Here is a 20,956-nt window from a genome sequence, read left to right as displayed (position 1 = left end):
CTTCAAATTTGAAGGTTAGGCATTCCCTTATTCACGTACTTCAGGGCTATTGCTTAAAAACTTGACATGTACACACAATATTGAGACTTTTTATCACTTAATGTTGTGAGATTTAGACTCTCCAGAAATATTGTATGAAAGATATTTTGTATGTGTTGTAGCCTTTTAAACACATACTTCGTGTTAATTAGGTTGAAAGGGGCTGATTTTTTTGTGGAAAGTAACCTGAATTCATTTTGAAATTAGAGGAAAAGAGGATATAGAAAACATTATTGAAAAGTTCTTGTCTGGTTAAGAAGTTGACTTTTTATACCAAGTGGTTACAGAAATTGCTATTTACTAATTGCTTCTTTGTTGTAATATTAAGCCACACCCTATGGAAGGTGGTGCTACAGAAGTGCATCACCATGAGGAGAAGACCGAGAGTGGTACAATGCATAAAATTTTCAAAAGCACTTAAGTCCCATTGAAATTCAGTCAATGGGACTTAAATGCTTTTGTTACTGAGACACTTACACATTTTTTCCAAGTAGCTCCAGAGTGCTCCCCACTGCCACAGAAGTCTTGCCACTGCACTACCTTTGGAGAAGGCACGGCGTGCTTTTCCCCCACATGGGAACAGACTCCCTATCTGGTGTCAGGAGGCCAGGTCCATGAATCCATCCTTTCCTACCAATTTTGAGGAAGATACCATAGTCAGAGGAAGAATCATGAATCGTGGCTAGTCTACGCTGGCAACGTGCCTTGTGTGGTTGTGGCACAGCACTGGGAGGGAGCTCTCCCAGAGCTCTAAAAAAACCACCTCAATGAGGGGCGTGGCTCCCATCGCTGAGGCACTGTTTACACTGGTGCTTTACGGCGCTGAAAGTTGCTGTGCTCAGTGCGTGTTTTTTCACACCCCTGAGACAGAAAGTTGCAGCACTCTTAATTGCCAGTGTAGACAAACTGTGGGCTTGTCTACATTACCCACTGGATCGACGGGCAGTGATCAGTCCGGGGGGGCGGGGGATTAATCTAGATGCGATAAATGAACTGCCGAGGGCTCTCCCATTGACTCCGGTACTCCACCAGAGCGAGAGGCACAGGCGGAGTCGACGGGGGAGTGTCAGCTGTCGACTTATCGCAGTGAAGACACCTCAGTAAGTAGATCTAAGTATGTTGACTTCAGCTACATTATTCACGTAGTTGAAGTTGCGTAACTTAGATTGATTTCCCTTCCCCCCCCCCCACTCCCCCCCGCCCAGTGTAGACCAGGCCTCAGACTTTGCTGTTAAAAGTGTGTAAGCACTGCCATTGTGCTCTGCTCTGCTGGGTAATACGGGGGAATGCTCCTAGTGCCTTTTTGCCCACTCTCATTGTGGAATGCTGGCTGCAGATGACCAATAAATGACTTTAAAATTTAGTTTTTGAGGTCAAGATCTGTGAATACCTTAAACGGTTTCATTTTTTTTTCAATTGGAAAAACAATCTACTGCAAGACATTTCTCTCACTAGGGCATGCATTTTCTAAGTGGATCTCTTTGAAAGTAAAATCCAAACCATCAAGCATCCCTGAAATAAAAAAAAATCTTTTCTCAAAGTAGAAAATGCAGTAGCAAAATGATGAAGGGTGGAACCAAAGGAGGGTGGAACCAATATTACAGTGTTGAGTTCTATGAATGTGAGTGTTGATTTTTCCAAACTAAGGAGATTGCAAAACTCAGACCATAGATATATGCTGACATAGGCACGGGAAGTAGAGCTGCGGGGGGATTTTGTACCCGGCATCCTGGCTGCTGGCTGCCCTGCCACCCTGGGTCCTGGCTGCCAGCCCCCTATGGGCTGGAGGTTCCACTGCTGGTCCAGGGTCCTCCTTGGCTGCCGTCCCTGGGGGCTCAGCTGCCAGCCCCAGGGTCCCGGCCTCCAGGCCACCTGCGAGGTCCTGGCCGCTGGGGCCCCAGATGCTCTGCTGCCAGCTCCAGGATCTTGCTGGGCCCAGGCTCCTGGCTGCCAGCCCCACACCCGGGGGCTCCACTGCCAGCATGAGGATCCCAGCTTCCGGCTCGCATGCGGGTTTCCAGCTGCCGACCCGGGGTCCTGCTGGGACCCCAGGGGCTCCACTGCTGGCCCCAGGGTCCTGGCCGCTTACTCTGCATGCAGGTACCTGGCTGCCAGCTACATACCTGGGGGGTCCTGGCCGCTGGTCCTGCATGCAGTGTCCCAGAGGCCAGCCCCATGCCTGGGGGCTCTGCTGCCTGCCGTAGAGTCTGACTGGGGCAAGAGGGGTGCAGCTCAGTATCCCCACTCCAAAAACTCTTCCAGCGCCACTGTATGCTGATAATCTTTTTGTCACTTACAATGGAAAGAAGCTTATTTGGTCAGCTCAAATGTAGTGATAATTTAGAAGAAAATAAGAAGGAGAGACAAGTTCAGACTGTGGCCTTTTAAATGAAGGACATCAAAGGAGAATTAAGGATTGAAAATTCTTCCAAGAGCAGCTGCATTGGCTTTGTTGTGCTAATGCAGAGAGAAGCTAACATTGTGCATAGCCAAAGAGGAGAAAAGTGCTATATAAAATTGTACACAATAGTATATAAAAAAATCTGACAAAGGTCCAGTTACAATATTACATTAGCGCACAATGTGCAACCCAAAACATCCCTGGCAAAGGGTTGCTTTGATTCAGTTTGACCTGCACTGGGCATGTTTTCTGTGGACCCTCACGACCTGCGGTGACTCAATAAATGTCTTTTTCCAAGCAGGGATTATGGGACTGTAACCCACCTTTTTCCTTTCACACCAGGCATCTCACACACATACTTATACATAGAGCACAACAGATGGGCTGTCTCATACAAAACTGTGACATTTGTTTATAGCCAGCCATTGTTGGATGCTTAAAAGCTTTACAGACAGCATGTTTGATAGAAAGCAATTAGTAATATAAATTCTGTAACTAACCACTTTTCTCCATGTGTGGTGGGGTTGTGCTGTTCATTTTTATCTCTTTAGGATGGCTGGACACCAATTCATGCAGCTGTGGATTCTGGTAATGTTGACAGCCTCATGCTCCTTATGTACTATGGACAAACAGACAATGGAAACTTTATGAATGATACACAGCCTAATTCAGACTTCTTTGACTTGGACTGCAGAGAAGACAGCTATCCGAGTAAAGCAAGGCCTGTTGTTTCTGCAGATCTCATCAACCATGCTGACAAAGAGGGTTGGACTGCTGCCCATATAGCAGCATCAAAAGGCTTTAAGGTCTGTCTGTATGTTGTTATAACTATTGTAGCGATTAAATGACTTTTCCATTAATTGTGTATCTATTTAATATAGACACGTCAAGTTAATGATCTCCTTAATTGTAAATGTAACTGTTCATAGTTAAATGAAAATTATCTTAATTTTGCAAATACAGTCTCTACAGAGATATTTTTTATTTTATTTTTTTAGTATCTGTGCTTTGTGCAGGCTTTTCAATACGAAATGAGTAAGTTAGCTGGAAAATTTTATGTTATGATTCCAGGGGGAAATCCAATCTGACCTACTCTACCCTGGCTAATTGATGTCAGCAGGGCAGTTTCTTGACACCAGGCATTAATGCAACATTTGGCATCAGAAGCTTTATGCTACTAACTCTGAATGGTTAATTGATTTTTTTTTATTTTTTTTTTTAAATGAGAAGTAGGGTTTGTATCAATTCAAAGCTGAGACTGTTGCTGGAAGAGAGAATGGAACAGAGATGTCATTGAGGGGCATAGGGAAGGATAGTTTTGAGACACAGGGCCCAAGATTTTAACAATTAACTAGTAATTTTGAGTGCCTAATCTGAGACATTATAAAAGAGGCTTGATTCTCAGAAAAGGCACCCACCCTGTGAAAATGAGGCCTCTTTAGGTATCTTGGATTGGGCACCCAAAAATGGATGCACTTAAAATTTCTCAACACTTTGAAAAATCTTGGCCAGATCTGTTTATCATCTGAGTCTGGCTAGGAGGTTGTGACGTTTTCTTCATATGAGGACCTTGCCACTATTCGCCATTCTTTGTTACCTCAAGATTAAACTACTGCAATGCACTCTACATGAGGCTACCCCTTAAAACCATTTGGAGACAGATGCTGCTGTGGAATGCAGTGGCTTTCTTAATGAATGGGGCATCTTGCTAGAAGCAAATAAATGACACTTGTGCTTCAGGATCTGCACTAGCTGCCAGTTGATCTGCAGGTGGAGCTTAGGTTAGTTATGACCTATAAAGCCCTAAATGGCCTGGGACAAGATAGCTTGAGGGATGACCTTTCTCCCTGTGCCATACTATCACAGCTGCAGTCAGCAGGGTCACTTGAGCTACATTTCCCTCCTTATAATAGCTTCAAAAATTTGGGCTGGTGTGCCTAAATGTTCCTATTCTGTTGTTTCAAACTAAGATTTCTTTGCATGATTGATATTCTTTCAGAAATTCAAATTTACTTGCGGAAGGAGGGACTTGTAAGGTGAATTTGCAACTATCATTGTTGGGTTATTGTGTATCACTCACATACCAAGCATGGATGGGAATTTGTACCCTGCTAATGTTTCTGTATTGCTAAGTAAACACTGGTTCAGTGGGTTGCTCTTGTCATCTGAATACCCTAGTAGGTTAGTCATTACTAAACCTTCAACTTGCCTTTTAATATAAGCCAAAACTGAAACCAAGATTTTCAAAACTGGATGCTTAAAGTTAGGCTCTTAAGTAAGTGACCAGATTTTCAGGCGTGTTGACTTCACTGGGAGCTATAGGGTTCCCAGTGCTTAGAAAATAATGACTTTAGGTATTCTGTTTTAAAAACCTTGGCCTGAGAATTTCAAGTCCAAGGCAAAACATTTGACACCTGTACTTCAATTCTGTGAGAAACACCTTTTGGAGCCTCAAGTTTAGTAATTCTGTTAGTTGCCTTTCTTTGGATATTTGAAAAAAGCATGCATATGTATTGAATCAGAAGTCTAATGGCTAATTGTAGGACTGCCTGCTTCAGGAAGCAAACAATTTTTGAGTATTTAGCCCAAGTTAATTTAGTTAAACTGCAAATAATACAGCTCTTATCTTTCCAGAACTGCCTAGAAATCTTGTGTAGCCATGGTGGACTAGAGGCTGAAAGGAAAGATAAGTGCGATAGAACACTGCATGATGTTGCCACTGATGACTGCAAACATCTCCTGGAGAACTTGAGTGAGTTACTGTTTGCCAACAGCACTGCACTAAAATATTTAGCCGCCAGGGTCTTGTGGGACACAGAAGAAACATTTAATACAATGTTTGTTTACCCTTAATCTCACCCTGCTCACATTTTCCCACCACCAGGCCAGTTTATTTTTTAAAGAGTGCAGACATATTACTCAGAATTCTGCTACAATAAATGACAAAAAACATCTTGTTGGAAGATATTGGGTGACCTCTTATTCTGATTTTTAGTAGTACCTTAAAATATGCCAACTTTAAAAAATCAAATAAATTGCTCAATTCTGGAAACAAACCTAATCCTTTGGAATTGGTAAATTAATATTTAGTAGTTATTTTTCATCAGAACTTTTACCTTTCTTCCTTTCATTGTTCTTATCCTCCTCTTTTCAGACTCTTGGGGAAAAATCCGCATCAGGTTTAAATGAAATCATCTGTTTGTCATTGGATTTGGAGTAGAACTGGGTGATTTTTATCCAGACTAATAGTTTATTCACCAAAAAGTGCAAGTTTTTTTTGCCCTGAAACTACGAGTGGATTTGATACAAATTTGCCAAATAGTATTGGCTCAAAACCATTTTTCCATAATTTAGATGCCATTCAAAAATGGGAGGAGGAGGTGGTGCTGGTGCCCTGCTTACAAGTTTTTGCCCAGTGGTTAGGGCTCTTAACAGGAATGTGGGAGACCCAGGTTCTAGTGTGGATCTCTTTCATTCTCTCCTGTTGTAACTGTTCCACTATGTATAAATAGAGTCACTGAAGCAGGGACTCGAACTTGAGTCTCCCATGTTGCAGGAAAATGCCTTAACTACCAGGCTAGAAAGTCATTCTCACTCTCTTTTCCCGGCCCAGTAGCTAGTCAACATCATTATGGATGACTGTGAATTGTCGCTGGCTGAGAGTGCCCAAAGCACTGGGCTAAATGTTACAGGTGGCAGCACTATCCCTACCAGACATTTTGTGAATCTAGCCTTTTAAAAATCCCCGAAATAAAATGTTGCAGATTAAATTAGATGGTTTCTTCTACCTGAAATGGATTTTTTTTCAAATCTCTGACCTTTTTTGCCATATTTATATCAGTTTGACCTCAATCAGTTTTTTCCCCGATAACCTACAGTGAACCAAAAAAATTAGATTATTGCCCAGCTCTGTGTTGGAACTATATTGGTTAATATCATCTGAGGACCTCGCCATTGAACTATAAGAACAAAACCAAAACAGCATTGAAAGTCGTGTTACAGCAAAATTGCTCCCCAAACCAGACAGCATCTCTCCTGTAGCTGCACTTCCTCAGTATTTCAGGGTCATTTGCTGATACGTATTATTTTTCCAATGAAGGTGTGGGAGAGTGAGGCTTGCAATCCTAGAGTGACCTTTAATGATGCATATAGCAGGGATGGCCAAACTTACTGGCCTTCTGAGCCGCATATGACAATCTTCAGAAATTCGAGAGATGGGGTTTGGGCTTTCAGCCCTATGGCAAGATGGTGGGACTAGGGGGTTTCTGCCCTGCAAGGTCCTGGGTGCGGGGTCTCGGGGCTTCAACCCTGCAGGGCACACTTGCTGAGGCACGGGGTTTCAGCCCTGCTCCCGCTGAAGCCACACGCCCCAGCAGGCACCTCCTGCAGGGCTGAAGCCCCAAGATTCCTCTCCCTATTGGGCAGAAACTCCTAGCCCCACCATGTCACCACAGGGCAGAAGCCCTGAGTGCCTCCAAACAATCTGGTAGGCAGAGAAGCGAGGGAGGGAAGGGCATAAGGGGCTCTGAGAGCTGTAGTTTAACTGTAAAAGAGTCACATGTGACTCACAACTCACTGTTTGGCCATCTCAGGCATACAGTATAAACAGATATTAATCTACTTAATCTATTGCTAGTATGGAATTTTGTCCCGATTCTCAAAGTACAGCAAGATCCAAAAATTATTCCTCTAATGTGTTATGCTGTGTATGTAATGCGCCCTCCCCCCCACACACACTTTGTTCCTTTATTATTTTTTAACTTTTTTTCTCTGGTGACACTCTAAAAATGTTTACACACTTAAAAATAGACAACCCAGTGGAATGTCTTTATTTTGCTATGAGAGAAAATGTCCACAAAGAGAAATCCATTTCAAAATTTTTGCTTTCCAGACTCCCATTAAAAATGTTTTGATTGGATATTTTCCCCTGTAACTGTAACAAAATAATTATTAGCTTTTTTCTATAATGACAGTAAAATTGCATTGACATACATATGCATAACCACAAATGAAAGCTCTTCCCTGTTAGAAAATGAAACGTTAGGAAACCACTAGCCATATGACTAAATCTGTAAGAATTTGGATCTGGAAAGAGGAAATAAAAGATTATTTAAGCTTGTCTTATAGACCAATAGTGTATTATTATTGATACTTATAAAATGAAGGTAGTGATGCTGTGTGCTTTGTATAATAATCTGTAATTTAATACTGGTTTTATGACGTTTTTGCATTGTGATATGGACCATGCTCTTTCTCCATATTCCCTAATGAATAATAGGTGTTATAATACTTGTCTGTCTCCAGAGGGCTATTGAGATACAGTGCTCTAAAGATGTAAAAGTGCTTCATATTATTAATCTTATTTACAATAGCTCTTTTATTGTGTTTTTTGTGTGATTTTAACTATCTTAGGTTCTCTAATTTTTTTTTTAATAGATGCTCTTAGAGTACCTTTAAGGATTTCAGTCAGTGAAATAGAACTAGCCTACTGTGGTACAGAGGACTGTGACACAGAAAACACAATATGTTCTTTAAATATCCGCAAACAGACATCATGGGATGATTTTTCGAAAGCTGTGAGTCAGGCGGTGACAAACCATTTCCAAGCAATCACCTCTGATGGATGGAGGAGTCTAGAAGACCTGACATTTAATAATGCTGCAGAATCCAGCCTTGGCCTCAGTGCAAGCAGTATATTATCCATCAAAATAGGTATGAATAATCACTGTTAACTTGAAAGAAAAGCAAAACCTTTTTCCTGTTTGTGGGGTGCATGATGTGTTGTTTAATTCCTTAGTTAAGTATATTTAAGATTACTTGTGGCAGCTTCTGGGCTAGATCAGGCCATCATGATTGCATTCATTACACAAAACACTCCTTTGGATAAAGATAATGACTTAAGTATAACTTACTCCATAAAATAAAATAGTATGAAAATATTTGATGTGGTTTCTTGATATGCTGCTTTAAACCTTAGAGACCAAGGAAATTCCCTTTTGGGAAAGGAGGAACCCATCCTAAAACAAAATGAAGCCAGATTGCTGGCATGTAAAATTAAAAACATCACAGGGGAGTTTTTAAACTATGTGCTGAGGAAAAGCTGACAGGTGTGGAGGAGTAGACAGGTCTGACAGACACATCCATTAGGGGAGGATTTGTTAAAGGGGATACTCTATATCCTAGTAAAGAGGAGAAGATAGATGATAGATTACAGGTAGGAACTAAAGAGAAACAGTGAAATGAAAGAGTCCCATTCAATTACAGCACATGGCAGACAACTAAATATTGACAAATTTTATGAGTGCTTGTATGCAAATGCAAGAAATCTAAATACTAAGATTGGTGAACGTGAGTTCCTGGTATTAAATGAGAATACTGACATAATAAGTATCACAGAAACTTGTTGGAATGATGATGATCAATGGGGCACAGTAATTCCAGAGTACAAAATATATGGGAATGACAGAAGGTCTCACTAATGGTGGAATGGCATTATATGTGAAAGAAAGCATAGAGTCAAATAGCGTGAAAATCTAAATTAAACTTTACCATAAAATCTCTATGGATTCCATGCTTGAATAGTAAGATATAGCAGTAGGAATATACCACGAGCCACCTGCCCAGGATGATGAGTGACTGTGAAATGCTCCAGGAGATTAGAGAGGCTACAAAAACAGAAAACCAAATAATTATCGGGGATTTCAACTGTCCCCATACTGACTGGGAACATGTCACCTCAGGATGGGGATGCAGAGATAAGATTTCTAGACACCATTAATGACAGCTCCTTGGAACAGCTAGTCCTGGAACCCACAAGGGGAGAGGCAATTCTTGATTTAGTCCTAAGTGGCACACAGGATCTGGTGCAGGAGGTGAAGATAGCTGAACCAATTGGTAATAGCAACCATAATGTAATTCAATTTAAAATCCTTGTAAGGGGAAAATACCAAAGAAACCCACCATAGTAACATTTAACTTCAAAAAGGGGAACTATGTAAAAGTAAGAAGGGTCATTAAATGGAAATTAAAAGGAACAGTCATAAGAGTGAAATGCCTGCAAGCTGTATGGCACCTTTTTAGAAAACACCATAATAAAGGCTCAAACGATATGTATACCCCAAATATATTTAAAAAAAAAAAAACAATAAGAGGACCAGAAAAATGCCAGCATGGTTAAACAACAGAGTAAAAGAAGTAGTTAGAGACAAGACATCACTTAAAAATTGCAAGTCAAATCCTACTGAGGAAGATAGAAAAGAGCATAAACTCTGCCAGGTCATATGTGAAAGTATAACGAGGCAGGTCAAAAAAAAAAAAATTGATGAGCAATTAGCAAAAGACACAAAAACTAGAAGCAAATTTTTTTTTAAGTACATCAGAACCAGGAAGCTTGCCAAACAGTCAGTGCATCCACTGGATGATCGAGGTACTAAAAGAAGCATTCAAGGAAGATAAGGGCATTGCAGAGAAGCTAAATGAATTCTTTGCATTGGTCTTCACTTCAGAGTACATGAGGGAGTTTCCCACATCTGAGCCATTCTTTTTAGGTGACAAATCAGAGTAGCTGATGGAGATGTTGATAAGAGGAAGTTTTGGAACACATCGATAAATTAAACAGTAATAAGTCACCAGAACCAGATGGTGTTCACCCAAGATTTCTGAAGGAACTCAAATATGAAATTGCAAAACTGTGATATGTAACCTATTGCTTAAATCAGCCTCTGTACCAGATGACTGTCAGACAGCTAATGTAACACCAATTTTAAAAAAAAAAATAGAGGCAATCCTAGCAATTACAAGCCAGTAAACCTGACTTCAGAACCAGGCAAATTGGTTGAAACTATAACTATCAGACATACAGATGAACACAATTTGTTGAGGAAGAGTCAACTTGGGGAAGTTTAGCTTTTCTAAAGGGAAATCATGCCTCACCAATTGATTTAAATTCTTTGAGTGGGTCAATAAACATGGACAAGGATGATCCAGTGGATATATAGTGTACTTGCACTTTCAGAAAGTCTTTGACAAGGTTCCTCACCAAAGGCTCTTAAGCAAAGTAACAAGGAGTCTGGTGGCACCTTAAAGACTAACAGATTTATTTGAGCATAAGCTTTCGAGGGGAAAAAAACTCACTTCTTCAGATGCATGGAGTGAAAGTTACAGATGCAGACTTAAATATATTGACACATGAAGAGAAGGGAGTTACCTCACGAGTGGAGAACCAGTGTTGACAGGGCCAATTTGATCAGGGTGGATGTAGTCCACTCCCAACAATAGATGAGGAGGTGTCAATTCCAGGAGAGGCAAAGCTGCTTCTGTAATGAGCCAGCCACTCCCAGTCCCTATTCAAGCCCAAATTAATGGTGTTAAATTTGCAAATGAATTTTAGTTCTGCTCTTTCTCTTTGAAGTCTGTTTCTGAAGTTTTTTCTTTCCAGTATAGTTACTTTCAAATCTGTTATAGAATGTCCAGGAAGATTGAAGTGTTCTCCCACGGGCTTTTGTGTGTTACCATTCCTGATGTCCGATTTGTGTCCATTTATTCTTTTACATAGGGACAGTCCAGTTTGGCCAATGTACGTGGCAGAGGGGCATTGTTGACATGTCCAAACCGGACATGTCATGTAATGGATCCTGATTGATACTTACATGTATAGGCAAAAGAGAAGTCCCATTTTATTTCAGTGAAAACTCTACTTATCTAGGAACTGATAAGGAAAATTAACAGATTATCATTCCAGTATGATACTTCCATCTTAGAATAATCATGGAACAATACTGGGAAAACCATACTACATGAATGTGTTTGGCCAATATATTAATAAAGCTACTGTTTTCACTGTGGCCCATCTTTTCATAAATAGCCACTGCAACACAAAATTCAAGCATATCTTAGGGCTTGATCTTCCATCACCCTGTACCTTTGTGTAGTCATTCCACTAGTGCAAAGTGTGCTTAAAATGCTGTTCTTCAGCTTTCATGGCTTTTTACACAAGAAGTGAATGCAAATCAGACTTGGTAGCATTTTATGGTCACTTTGCACTGGTGTGAATGACTATGCAAGATATAGAGCAGTGGAAAATCAGGCCCTTCGTCTAACATATATATTATGCTTTGAATCAAGCAAATTGCCATGGTTTTATTCAATGTTTACTGTTTAATATATTAAATGTAAAGGTTCGTTCTTCTTTGAGAGGTGTCCCTATGCGTGCTCCACTTCCGTTACTTCAGATCAAGGTGTGTCCCAGAGCCTTCGATCAGAGATTTCTACAGCAGTACCCCACGCACTGTGCCTGCCTCATGAGCTGTCAGTGTTTGCATAGCACGTGCACGGCCTTGGCTCCTCAGTTCCTTCTCTACCATCCCCACTTAGAGACGGAGTTCAGCAGTGCTCTCTGAGATTTAGCTAGCTAGTTTTGTTTCTCAGTTTATTTAGATAGTTTTTAGTCATTAGAGTTAGTATTTAGGTAAAATACCTTAGCTATTACATTTATTTATTTTATTTATTTTATTTTAAAAACCTCATTACAAAGTGATATTTTAAACTATTGTTTTAATCTCCATACAACAGCAAATGTTCAAATGTCATCACCCATATATAAAATAATTAAAAGTTCTTATACATGGAACTGATCCGTTTTTCAAAATAGCAGAACTGAATATATATGTACACATTCTGTGTGGGCGGATAGGTTTACTGCGTGTGTGGAGGGGTGTATGCAGATATAGTATGTATATGTCTCTATTCTCTCTCTCTCTTGTTTTTTTTTTTCAAACAGGAAATGTTTCCTGGTCAACAGGTCAGATTTTTCCACAAGCACCATGGGATTTTTTGAAGAGAAATAAAACGGAACACATAACAGTGTTTTTGTTCGGTAAAGGCATTTGCAACTATTTTGTTTTTGAAAATTGAAAAATTCCATAGTAATAGAGATTATGAATCATTTGCTACCATTTGTTTTCTTTAGTATTTCATGCGACTTTCCTGCTTCCCATAAATTTGCGATTCAGTTAGCAAAATAATTATTACTTAATTTGGTTGAAACCAAATATGTGGGCCTGGAGCATTTAGAAACACATGGTGGCACTTAGGAGCTGTAAACATTGTAGGTACAGTTATTTTATAATATCTATACCACCTATAGTACCTCACAGATATCCTTTTAAACCTGTATTACGAGATACGGGTAATTCTTTTCCTGATAAAAGAAGTTGATTAGCAACTCTGATTGAATCTGTGATGTCCATATAGAGTCTTAGAGATTCTTCAAAGTCTCACAATAGCTAGTATAGGAATGTTTGTTTGTTTATTACACATTCTTATAAATCATGAGGATTGCAGGTATTAGATAATAACATATGTATTTTAAAGGTCCTCAAGAAGGCTGCTTAAACAGTGTGACTTACGCATCTATGATCCACCTTCCGATACTGCAGAACTACCTCCGGCTGGTAGGTACCAGACTAGCACCTGTCTGCTGGCTCTCATCTCCTTTAGGCATATGTGAAAACCTCTGCTTAATCCAGTCTGCAGTGCTGCTACCATCTCGCCCTCGATTTCTGTCTTTTGTCGCCTTATTGATCAATGATTGATTAATACTGATTATTGATTAATCTCTTAGACCTCAGTGGTCAATAAAGGTTCAGTCTTTAGTAGCATCAGGAATATTATAATCAGTATCATTAGAATAAGAGACCCTAGAAGCACATGAGAAACAATCACAATTTTTCACAATTTTCTTTATGAACAAATCTACTAAACTAATAAATAATCCCACAAACACTAAAATATAATATCAGATAGAGAGTGTGATGGGTTGGGTCACAGAAACCCGCTTGGGACTACCACCTGTTGTGCTTGGATTACATCTAAGCCCGTTTTCCCTGGCAGCTTGGGACTTCAGTGCCCTGCATGTTTGTGCCAGACACACTAGCCTGCTACAAACACAGAATGAGGTCTGAACCAAAAGCTGCAGGCTTAACTGAAAACAGCTTAAGAAGTGCTCCTGTCTCCAACACTCAGATACCCAGTTCCTAATGGGATTCAAACCCCAAATAAATCCTTTTTAATCTGTATAAAGCTTATACAGGATATACTCAGAAATTGTTTGCCCTCTATAACACTGATAGAGAGATATGTACAGCTGTTTGCTCCCCCAGGTATTAATACTTACTCTGGGTTAATTAATACATAAAAAGTGATTTTATTAAATATAAAAAGAATGATTTAAGTGGTTCCAAGTAATAACAGACAGAACAAAGTAAATTACCAAGCAAAATAAAACAAAAACACGCAAGTCTAAGCCTAATACAGTAGGAAACTAAATGCAGGTAAATCTCACCCTCAGAGATGTTCCAATAAGCTCCTTTTACAGACTAGACTCCTTTCTAATCTGGGCCCAATCCTTTCCCCTGGTACAGTCCTTGTTCCGGCTCAGGTGGTAGCTAGAGGATTTCTTATGACTGCAGCCCCCTTTGTTCTGTTCCACCCCCTTATGTATCTTTTGCACAAGGTGGGAATCCTTTGTCCCGGTGTGGGTTCCCACCCCTCCTTCTAAATGGAAAAGCAACAGGTTAAAGATGGATTTCAGTTCAGGTGACATGATCACATGTCACTGTAAGACTGCAGTACCCACTTACCAGCACACAGATATACAGAAAGACTTACAAGTAAACAGAGCCATTTACAACCAATTGTCCTGGTTAATGGGAACCATCAAGATTCCAAGCCACCATTAATGGCTAACACTTTGCATAATTACAATAGGACCTCAGAGTTGTAGTTCATATTTCTAGTTTCAGATACAACAATGATACATTTATATATAGGACAAACACACTCAGTAGATTATAAGCTTTGTAATGATACCTTACAAGAGACCTTTTGCATGAAGCATATTCCAATTACATATTCACAGACATTAGCATATTTTCATAACATTGTATGGCGTGCATCCTCACAGAGAGAGTGCAAAGTGTTTAGCCCTGTGGCTGGCATCTCTCTCGTCTCCTGCTGAGGGACAGTCATTGTCTTCTTCATTATCATCTTCATCGTCATCAAAATTCCGATAGTAAGCCTCTGAGCAAATATCTCCCCTTGAAATCCTCCCCTGAGGCCACAATTCCCCTACGCTGCAAGGAAGTAATCAGGAATGATTGGGATAAGACAGGCATGAGCAAGCACATTAACAGAAATTATCTTAGGTTCAGCAGGATCCAGGAACCAAAAATCCCAATTACTGAGATACCAAAAGTTGACGCTGCCATAGTGTCCCTGGCTAAAGATATGGTTATCCCCTCAAAGGGAAGTTCTAGCCTAAGGACTTCCCAGATAGAAAAATGGATGCCACTATCAAAAAAAGACTGTGAGGCCTCCTGAGCTCCCTCAGTGCGTCACTAGTAGCTTTTTTTGTTTGTTTGTTTTTGGAGGGCATCTCTCTACTGGGTGGAAAACTCAGAGCTCTCAAAGGTAGAGAGCTCTCTGACTTTGGTTCTATTTTAAAAAAAGTTACCTTGGAAACAACATTCATTGCTGACACCTCAATGGATGTAATTAGATTCTGAGGCAAACACATGGACTCCAGCTCAGTGAACAAATGCCACCTACGGCTCTGGAAGATGGATAGCCACTCAGAGTGGGTGTTGTGCTCTGCCAAATTCACAGGAGCCCTGTATAGAAAGAAGCTATACAAGTTAGTGGTAGACAATGCCACAAAAATCTGAACAGTTCCTTCCAACATTACACCATGCCTTTAAAAGAGAATGCGGACTGGCCTTCAAAGGTGTTCTTTTTGGCCTTTGGCCTTGCAGAATACAAGTGAAGAGACAGCAGATTCTCCAGAAGAATGCCATGGAACCAATGCTTGGGAGGAAAGCCCCAAGGAAACCCTCCTCTCCCAAAGCCTCCATCCATTTGTGACAGAGACTGCAAAGGTCTCCCCTTGAAGCTGAAGATTGGGAGCAGGATTTCCCATTTCCTGGAGGAATGAGTTGCTTCAACCGCAGACTAGTGGGTCAGGGATACTCGCTTGAGTTACGGGCTCCACCCTGTCCATTTTTCATCCAGTCCCCCATCACCTAGTAGGCTCACCACTAAGAGTGTCAACCTGAGGTCAGACTGTCAGAAAATAGGGCAGACGTCCCAAGTTGGTGGTATATTCTATAATGAGATTTTACCAAGCCAGTAACAAATGTGCACTCCTGGATTACTATATTAGTCTTACAGTGGAGCCATAGACAGTCCCGTTATGCTTGCTCAGGCCCCTCTTTGCCTCCCAGACAAACTAGACTTTGTGTTGAAAGGTTATTAAAACCAAAAAATCACCTCACATTAGGTTACTCCCAACCCCAAGGGGTCGGTCACTTACTCCAAGTTAATGCATACTCTGAATTACACACCAAAAACAATGCTGAGAAGCAAATTTCTCTAGTAAACTAACTAAAGGTTTATTAGCTAAGAAAAATAAATGAGTTATTAAGAGGTTAAAGCAGGTAAAGTACATTAACAGATGAGTCCAAATTTGTAAATCCAAACTGATAGCAAAGATGTAGCAATCTGCTAGTTTCCCATAAGTCTCTCAGGGTTGCCCAAAATGACTTTGTGGATTTCTGTCTTTGTATCTAGAATGCTCTCTGTACGTGTCCATGGCAGCTCAGAAATACAGGATCGATCCCTGGATTCATTAGTGTAGCATCGTCCATGGAAGGCAATTAGGCCAGTGTTTTCATTCACAGTGGGGCTCTTCCTTTATTGACTAAATGCAAACTGAGCTTGTGAGCTTTCAGTGTCGAACATAATAATCCATGCTTTAAAGTTAGCAATCTTTTACATTTTCCAGGCTCCAATCTCATGTAATGGGTAAATGTAATGTAAATACAATGTGATAGTCAGAAACAATCCTTCATTAGTTTTCATGAAGTTTTACACATTAATAAATTTTCCTCCTAATACTAATACACGTTTGATGTAGGATTATCTAATTGAAGGGCATAGATAATGTAATTACATGTAATGTGATAGCAGAAAACAGAATACAGATAGGTGAAAACAGTACAATCGACATCTTTTGATCTATTCTCACAAGTGAATTGGCTTGAACACACTAAGACCTTTTAGCATTTCTTTGATATTCACACACAAGTGAATTGCCCTATTGCTCTAGCCTGAGCTGGGAATGTGTTAGACAGCATCACGCCCCCATCTTGAACAACCCTGTAAAACTCTAATTCAGAATGAGATTTCTCACCTCCTAGATATGGGAGTAATGGGGTATGTCTACACTATGAAATTAGGTCGATTTTATAGAAGTCGATTTTTAGAAATCGATTTTATACAGTCGATTGTGTGTGTCCCCACTAAGCACATTCAGTCAGCAGAGTGTGTCCTCACTACCGTGGCTAGCATCAACTCACAGAGCGGTGCACTGTGGGAAGCTATCCCACAGTTCCCGCAGTCTCTACTGCCCACTGGAATTGTGCGTTAAGCTCCCAATGCCTGATGGGGCAAAAACATTGTCGTGGGTGGTTTTGGGTACATGTTGTCAATCTCCCCTCCCTTCCTCCCTCCGTGAAAGCAGCTCCAGACAATCATTTTGTGCCTTTTTTCCTGGGTTACCCGTGCAGATGCCATAGCATGGAGCCCGCTCACCTCACCTCTGCTGTTGCAATCATTGTAAATATCTCGCTCATTATACTGCAGTATGTGCAGAACCTGGCTAAAAGACGGCAGCACGAGGACGATTGTGAGGAGGACATGGACACAGATGTTCCTGAAAGCCTGAGATGTGGCAATTGGGACATCATGGTGGCAATGGGGCTGGTTGATACAGTGGAATGCTGAGTCTGGGCCCGGCAAACAAGGACAGACTGGTGGGACTGCATAGTCTTGCAGGTATGGGATGATTCCGAGTGGCTGCTAAACTTTCGCATGCATAAGGCCACTTCCCTGGAACTCTGTGATTTGCTTTCCCCTGCCCTGAAGCGCAGGAATACCAAGATGAGAGCTTCCCTGACAGTTGAGAAGTGAATGACGATAGCTCTGTGGAAGCTTGCAACGCCTGACTGATATCAGTCAGTTGGGAATCAATTTGGAGTGGGCAAATCTACTGTGGGGACTGCTGTGATTCAAGTAGCCAATGCAATCACGTTCTGCTATCAAGGGTCGTGAGTCTGGGAAATGTGCAGGTCATAGTGGATGGCTTTGCTGCAATGGGTTTCCCTAACTGTGTTGGGCGATAGATGGAACGCATATCCCTATCTTGGGACCGGACCACCTTCCCAACCAGTACATAGACTGCAATGGGTACTTCTCAATGGTGCTGCAAGCAGTGGTGGATTCACAAGGGACGTTTCACCGACATCAACGTGGAATGGCCGGGAAAGGTGCATGATGCTCACATCTTTAGGAAATCCGGGATGTTTGAGCAGCTGCAAGGAAGTACTTACTTCCCAGACCATAAAATTACGGTTGGGGATGTTGAAATGCCAATAGTTATCCTTGGCGACCCAGCCTACCCCTTGCTCCCATGGCTCATGAAGCCATACACAGGCAGCCTGGACAGTAGCAAGGAGCAGTTCAACTATAGGCTGAGCAAGTGCAGAATGGTGGTAGAATGTGCCTTTGGACATTTAAAAGCTTGCTGGCTCTGTTTGCTGACTAGGTTAGACCTCAGCGCAACCAATATTCCCATCGTTATTACTGCTTGCTGTGTGCTCCATTATATCTGTGAGAGTAAGGGGGAGATGTTTATGGTGGGGTGGGAGGTTGAGGCAAATCTCCTGGCTGCCAATTTTGAACAGCCAGACACCAGGGCAATTAGAAGAGCACAGGTAGGCACACTGCGCATCAGAGAGGCTTTGAAAACCAATTTCATGACCAGGCTACGGTGTGACAGTTGTATGTGTTTCTCCTTGATGCAAACCCGTCCCCTTCGTTGATTTTAATTCCCTGTAAGCCAACCACCCTCCCCCCTTCGATCATAGCTGGCAAAGGAAATAAAGTCACTATTGTTTTGAAACCATGCATTCTTTCTTTATTAGTTAAAAAAAAAAGGGAGATAGCTGATAAGGTAGCTCAGGTGGGGTTGGGGAGGAGGGAAGACAAGGGCACATTGCTTATGTAGCCACACTGCAAATCAAAACTGTTTGAATGACAGCCTTCTGTTGCTTGCCATCCTCTGGAGTGGAGTGGCTGGGTGCCCTGAGGGCCCTCCCCCCACATTCTTGGGCATCTGGGTGAGGAGAGCCGGTGGTTGTACAGTGGATGCAGCAGCGGTCTGTGCTCTTGTTGGCTTTCCTGCAGCTCTACCAGACACCTGAGCATGTCCGTTTGCTCCCCCATTAGCCTCAGCATTGCATCCTGCCTCTTTTCATCGTGCTCACTTAATGCTGTCCCGGACTCTGCCACTGAATGCCCCCATGCATTCAGCTGTGCCTTATCAGTGCGGGAGGACTGCATGAGCTCAGAAAACATGTCATTGCGAGTGCGTTTTTTTGCCTCCTAATCTGCGATAACCTCAGGGACGGAGATGATAGGGGGAGCATAGAAACATTTGCACCTACAGGGAGATAAAAAGGGAGAGAAAAATTTAAGATAATACATTTCTGAGAACAAAAGGGAGACTCTTTCCACAGTGAATCAAGCAATTCATAGCAGACAGCACATGCTTTAGGTACAAGGTTGCATTTTGCCTTTCACATTGAGCGCCTGCCAGTATTGTGACACATCACACATGGCTGGGCAACAGAATTTGGTTTCCCAGCAGCCATGGTAAGCCAAAGGGTACGCAGGTTTGGCTTCTAACACCTTCATAACATGTGGGAATGTTTTCAAACTGCAGCGTCCTCCTTTCCCATAGCAAGCAATGCTGATTGGGTTTGCCATTTAAAAGGAAGGGCTGCAGTTTTCGAGTGGATGTGCAACACACAGCTCCCTGCACCCCTCCACGTGGCTATTTGGGATGACCCCTTCACCCCTCTCCCCACTGCATGGCTATTCTCAGGGATGATCCCTTTTAGCCAAGCACAAACAGCCCAGCATGAATGGGGTCCTTTTACTGTTCCCTTACAAAAATTACCCTACTTCAGCCAGGTGACCATGAATGATATCACTCTCCTGAGGCTAACACAGAAAGATAAAGACCGAATGTTGCTTGAATGCGACCAAAACCCAGGACCAATCACTGCCATGCTTTGTGCTGCAATGATTCCAGACTACGTGCTACTGGCTTGGCATGGTAAAGTGTCCTACCATGGAGGACGAAATAAGGCAGCCCTCCCCAGAAACCTTCTGCAAAGGCTTTCAGAGTACCTCCAGGAGAGCTTCATGGAGATGTCCCTTGAGGATTCCCGCTCCATCCTCAAACACATTAACAGACTTTTCCAGTAGCTGTACTGGCTGCGAATGAATCCCAAGTCTTCAGGGCAAATCAAACATTAAACACTATTGCTTTTAAACTCTGTACTGTAGTTACAAATGTGCACTCACCAAAGGTGCCTTCTCCGCCTTCAGAGTCGGGGATCCCACCTTGCGAGGGTTTTGGTTCCAGGGTGATGAAAAGGTCCTGGCTGCCGGGGAGAACGGATTCACCGCTTGCCTGCTGCACATTCTCCTCCTCTCATCCACAAAATCCTCCTCTGTGTTGCATGAGACTCCCCCCTGGCAGGTGTCCACAGACAGTGATGGGGCAGTAGTAGGGTTCCCCCCCCTAGAATGTCATGCAGCTGATCATAGAAGTGGCATGTATGGGGCACTGACTCAGAGCGACCGTTTGCCTCCTTTGTCTTTTGGTAGGCTTGCCTGAGCAACTTGACTTTCACGTGGCACTGCTGTTTGTCCCTGTTGTAGTCTCTGTCCATCATGCCCTGTGCGATTTTGGCATATATATTTGCATTTCTTCTTTTTGATCAGAGTTCTGCCTGCACAGATTCTTCTCCCCATACAGCAATCAGATCCAGTGACTCCCGTTAGCTCCATGCTGGAGCTCGTTTGCGATTCTGGGGGGACTGCATGGTCACCTGCGCTGCTGAGCGCGCCACCCCGACCAAACAGGAAATGAAATTCAAAAGTTCCCCGGGCTTTTCCTGTGTACCTGGCTAGTGCATCAGAGTTGAAAGTTCTGTCCAGGGCGGTCACATTGGAGCACTCTGGGATAGCTCCTGGAGGCCAATAACGTCGATTTGCGTCCTCACTGCCCCAAATTCGACCCAGCAAGGTTGATTTTAGCACTACTCCCCTTGTCGGGGAGGAGTACAGAGGTCACTTTAAGAGCCCTTTAGGTCGACGGAATGGGGTTGCTTGTGTAGACGCATTCATTATAAAATCGCAGCTAAATTCGACCTAACCCTGTAGTTTAGACCAGGGCTATGGTAATAGATATGGGAGTAATAGAGAGCATTCCCTCAGAAGAAAGATTCTCAAGGTGCTACTCCATCTTCTTTATCGTTCAGAAGTGTATGGAAGGAGTCTGAGCCAATCCAGATCTCAAAAGGCTCAACAAGTGGATGAAGGAAACGTAGT

General features: G+C 42.1%; 1 protein-coding gene across 1 annotated transcript in view; it reads left to right on the top strand.

Annotated features, from left to right (window-relative positions):
* CTTNBP2 (cortactin binding protein 2) overlaps positions 1-20,956 on the top strand; it is a 186,382-nt gene that overhangs the window by 117,594 nt on the left and 47,832 nt on the right. The window contains 5 exon segments of the mRNA XM_073328165.1: positions 2,992-3,246; positions 5,075-5,192; positions 7,877-8,152; positions 12,219-12,314; positions 12,812-12,891. Of these exon segments, the coding sequence (XP_073184266.1) occupies positions 2,992-3,246; positions 5,075-5,192; positions 7,877-8,152; positions 12,219-12,314; positions 12,812-12,891 (825 nt within the window).

Source organism: Lepidochelys kempii, chromosome 1 (assembly GCF_965140265.1).
Source record: "Lepidochelys kempii isolate rLepKem1 chromosome 1, rLepKem1.hap2, whole genome shotgun sequence".
Taxonomy (NCBI): Eukaryota; Metazoa; Chordata; order Testudines; family Cheloniidae; genus Lepidochelys; species Lepidochelys kempii.
Note: the sequence above shows the minus strand (reverse complement) of the source record. Positions and strands in the feature narration are given on the sequence as shown.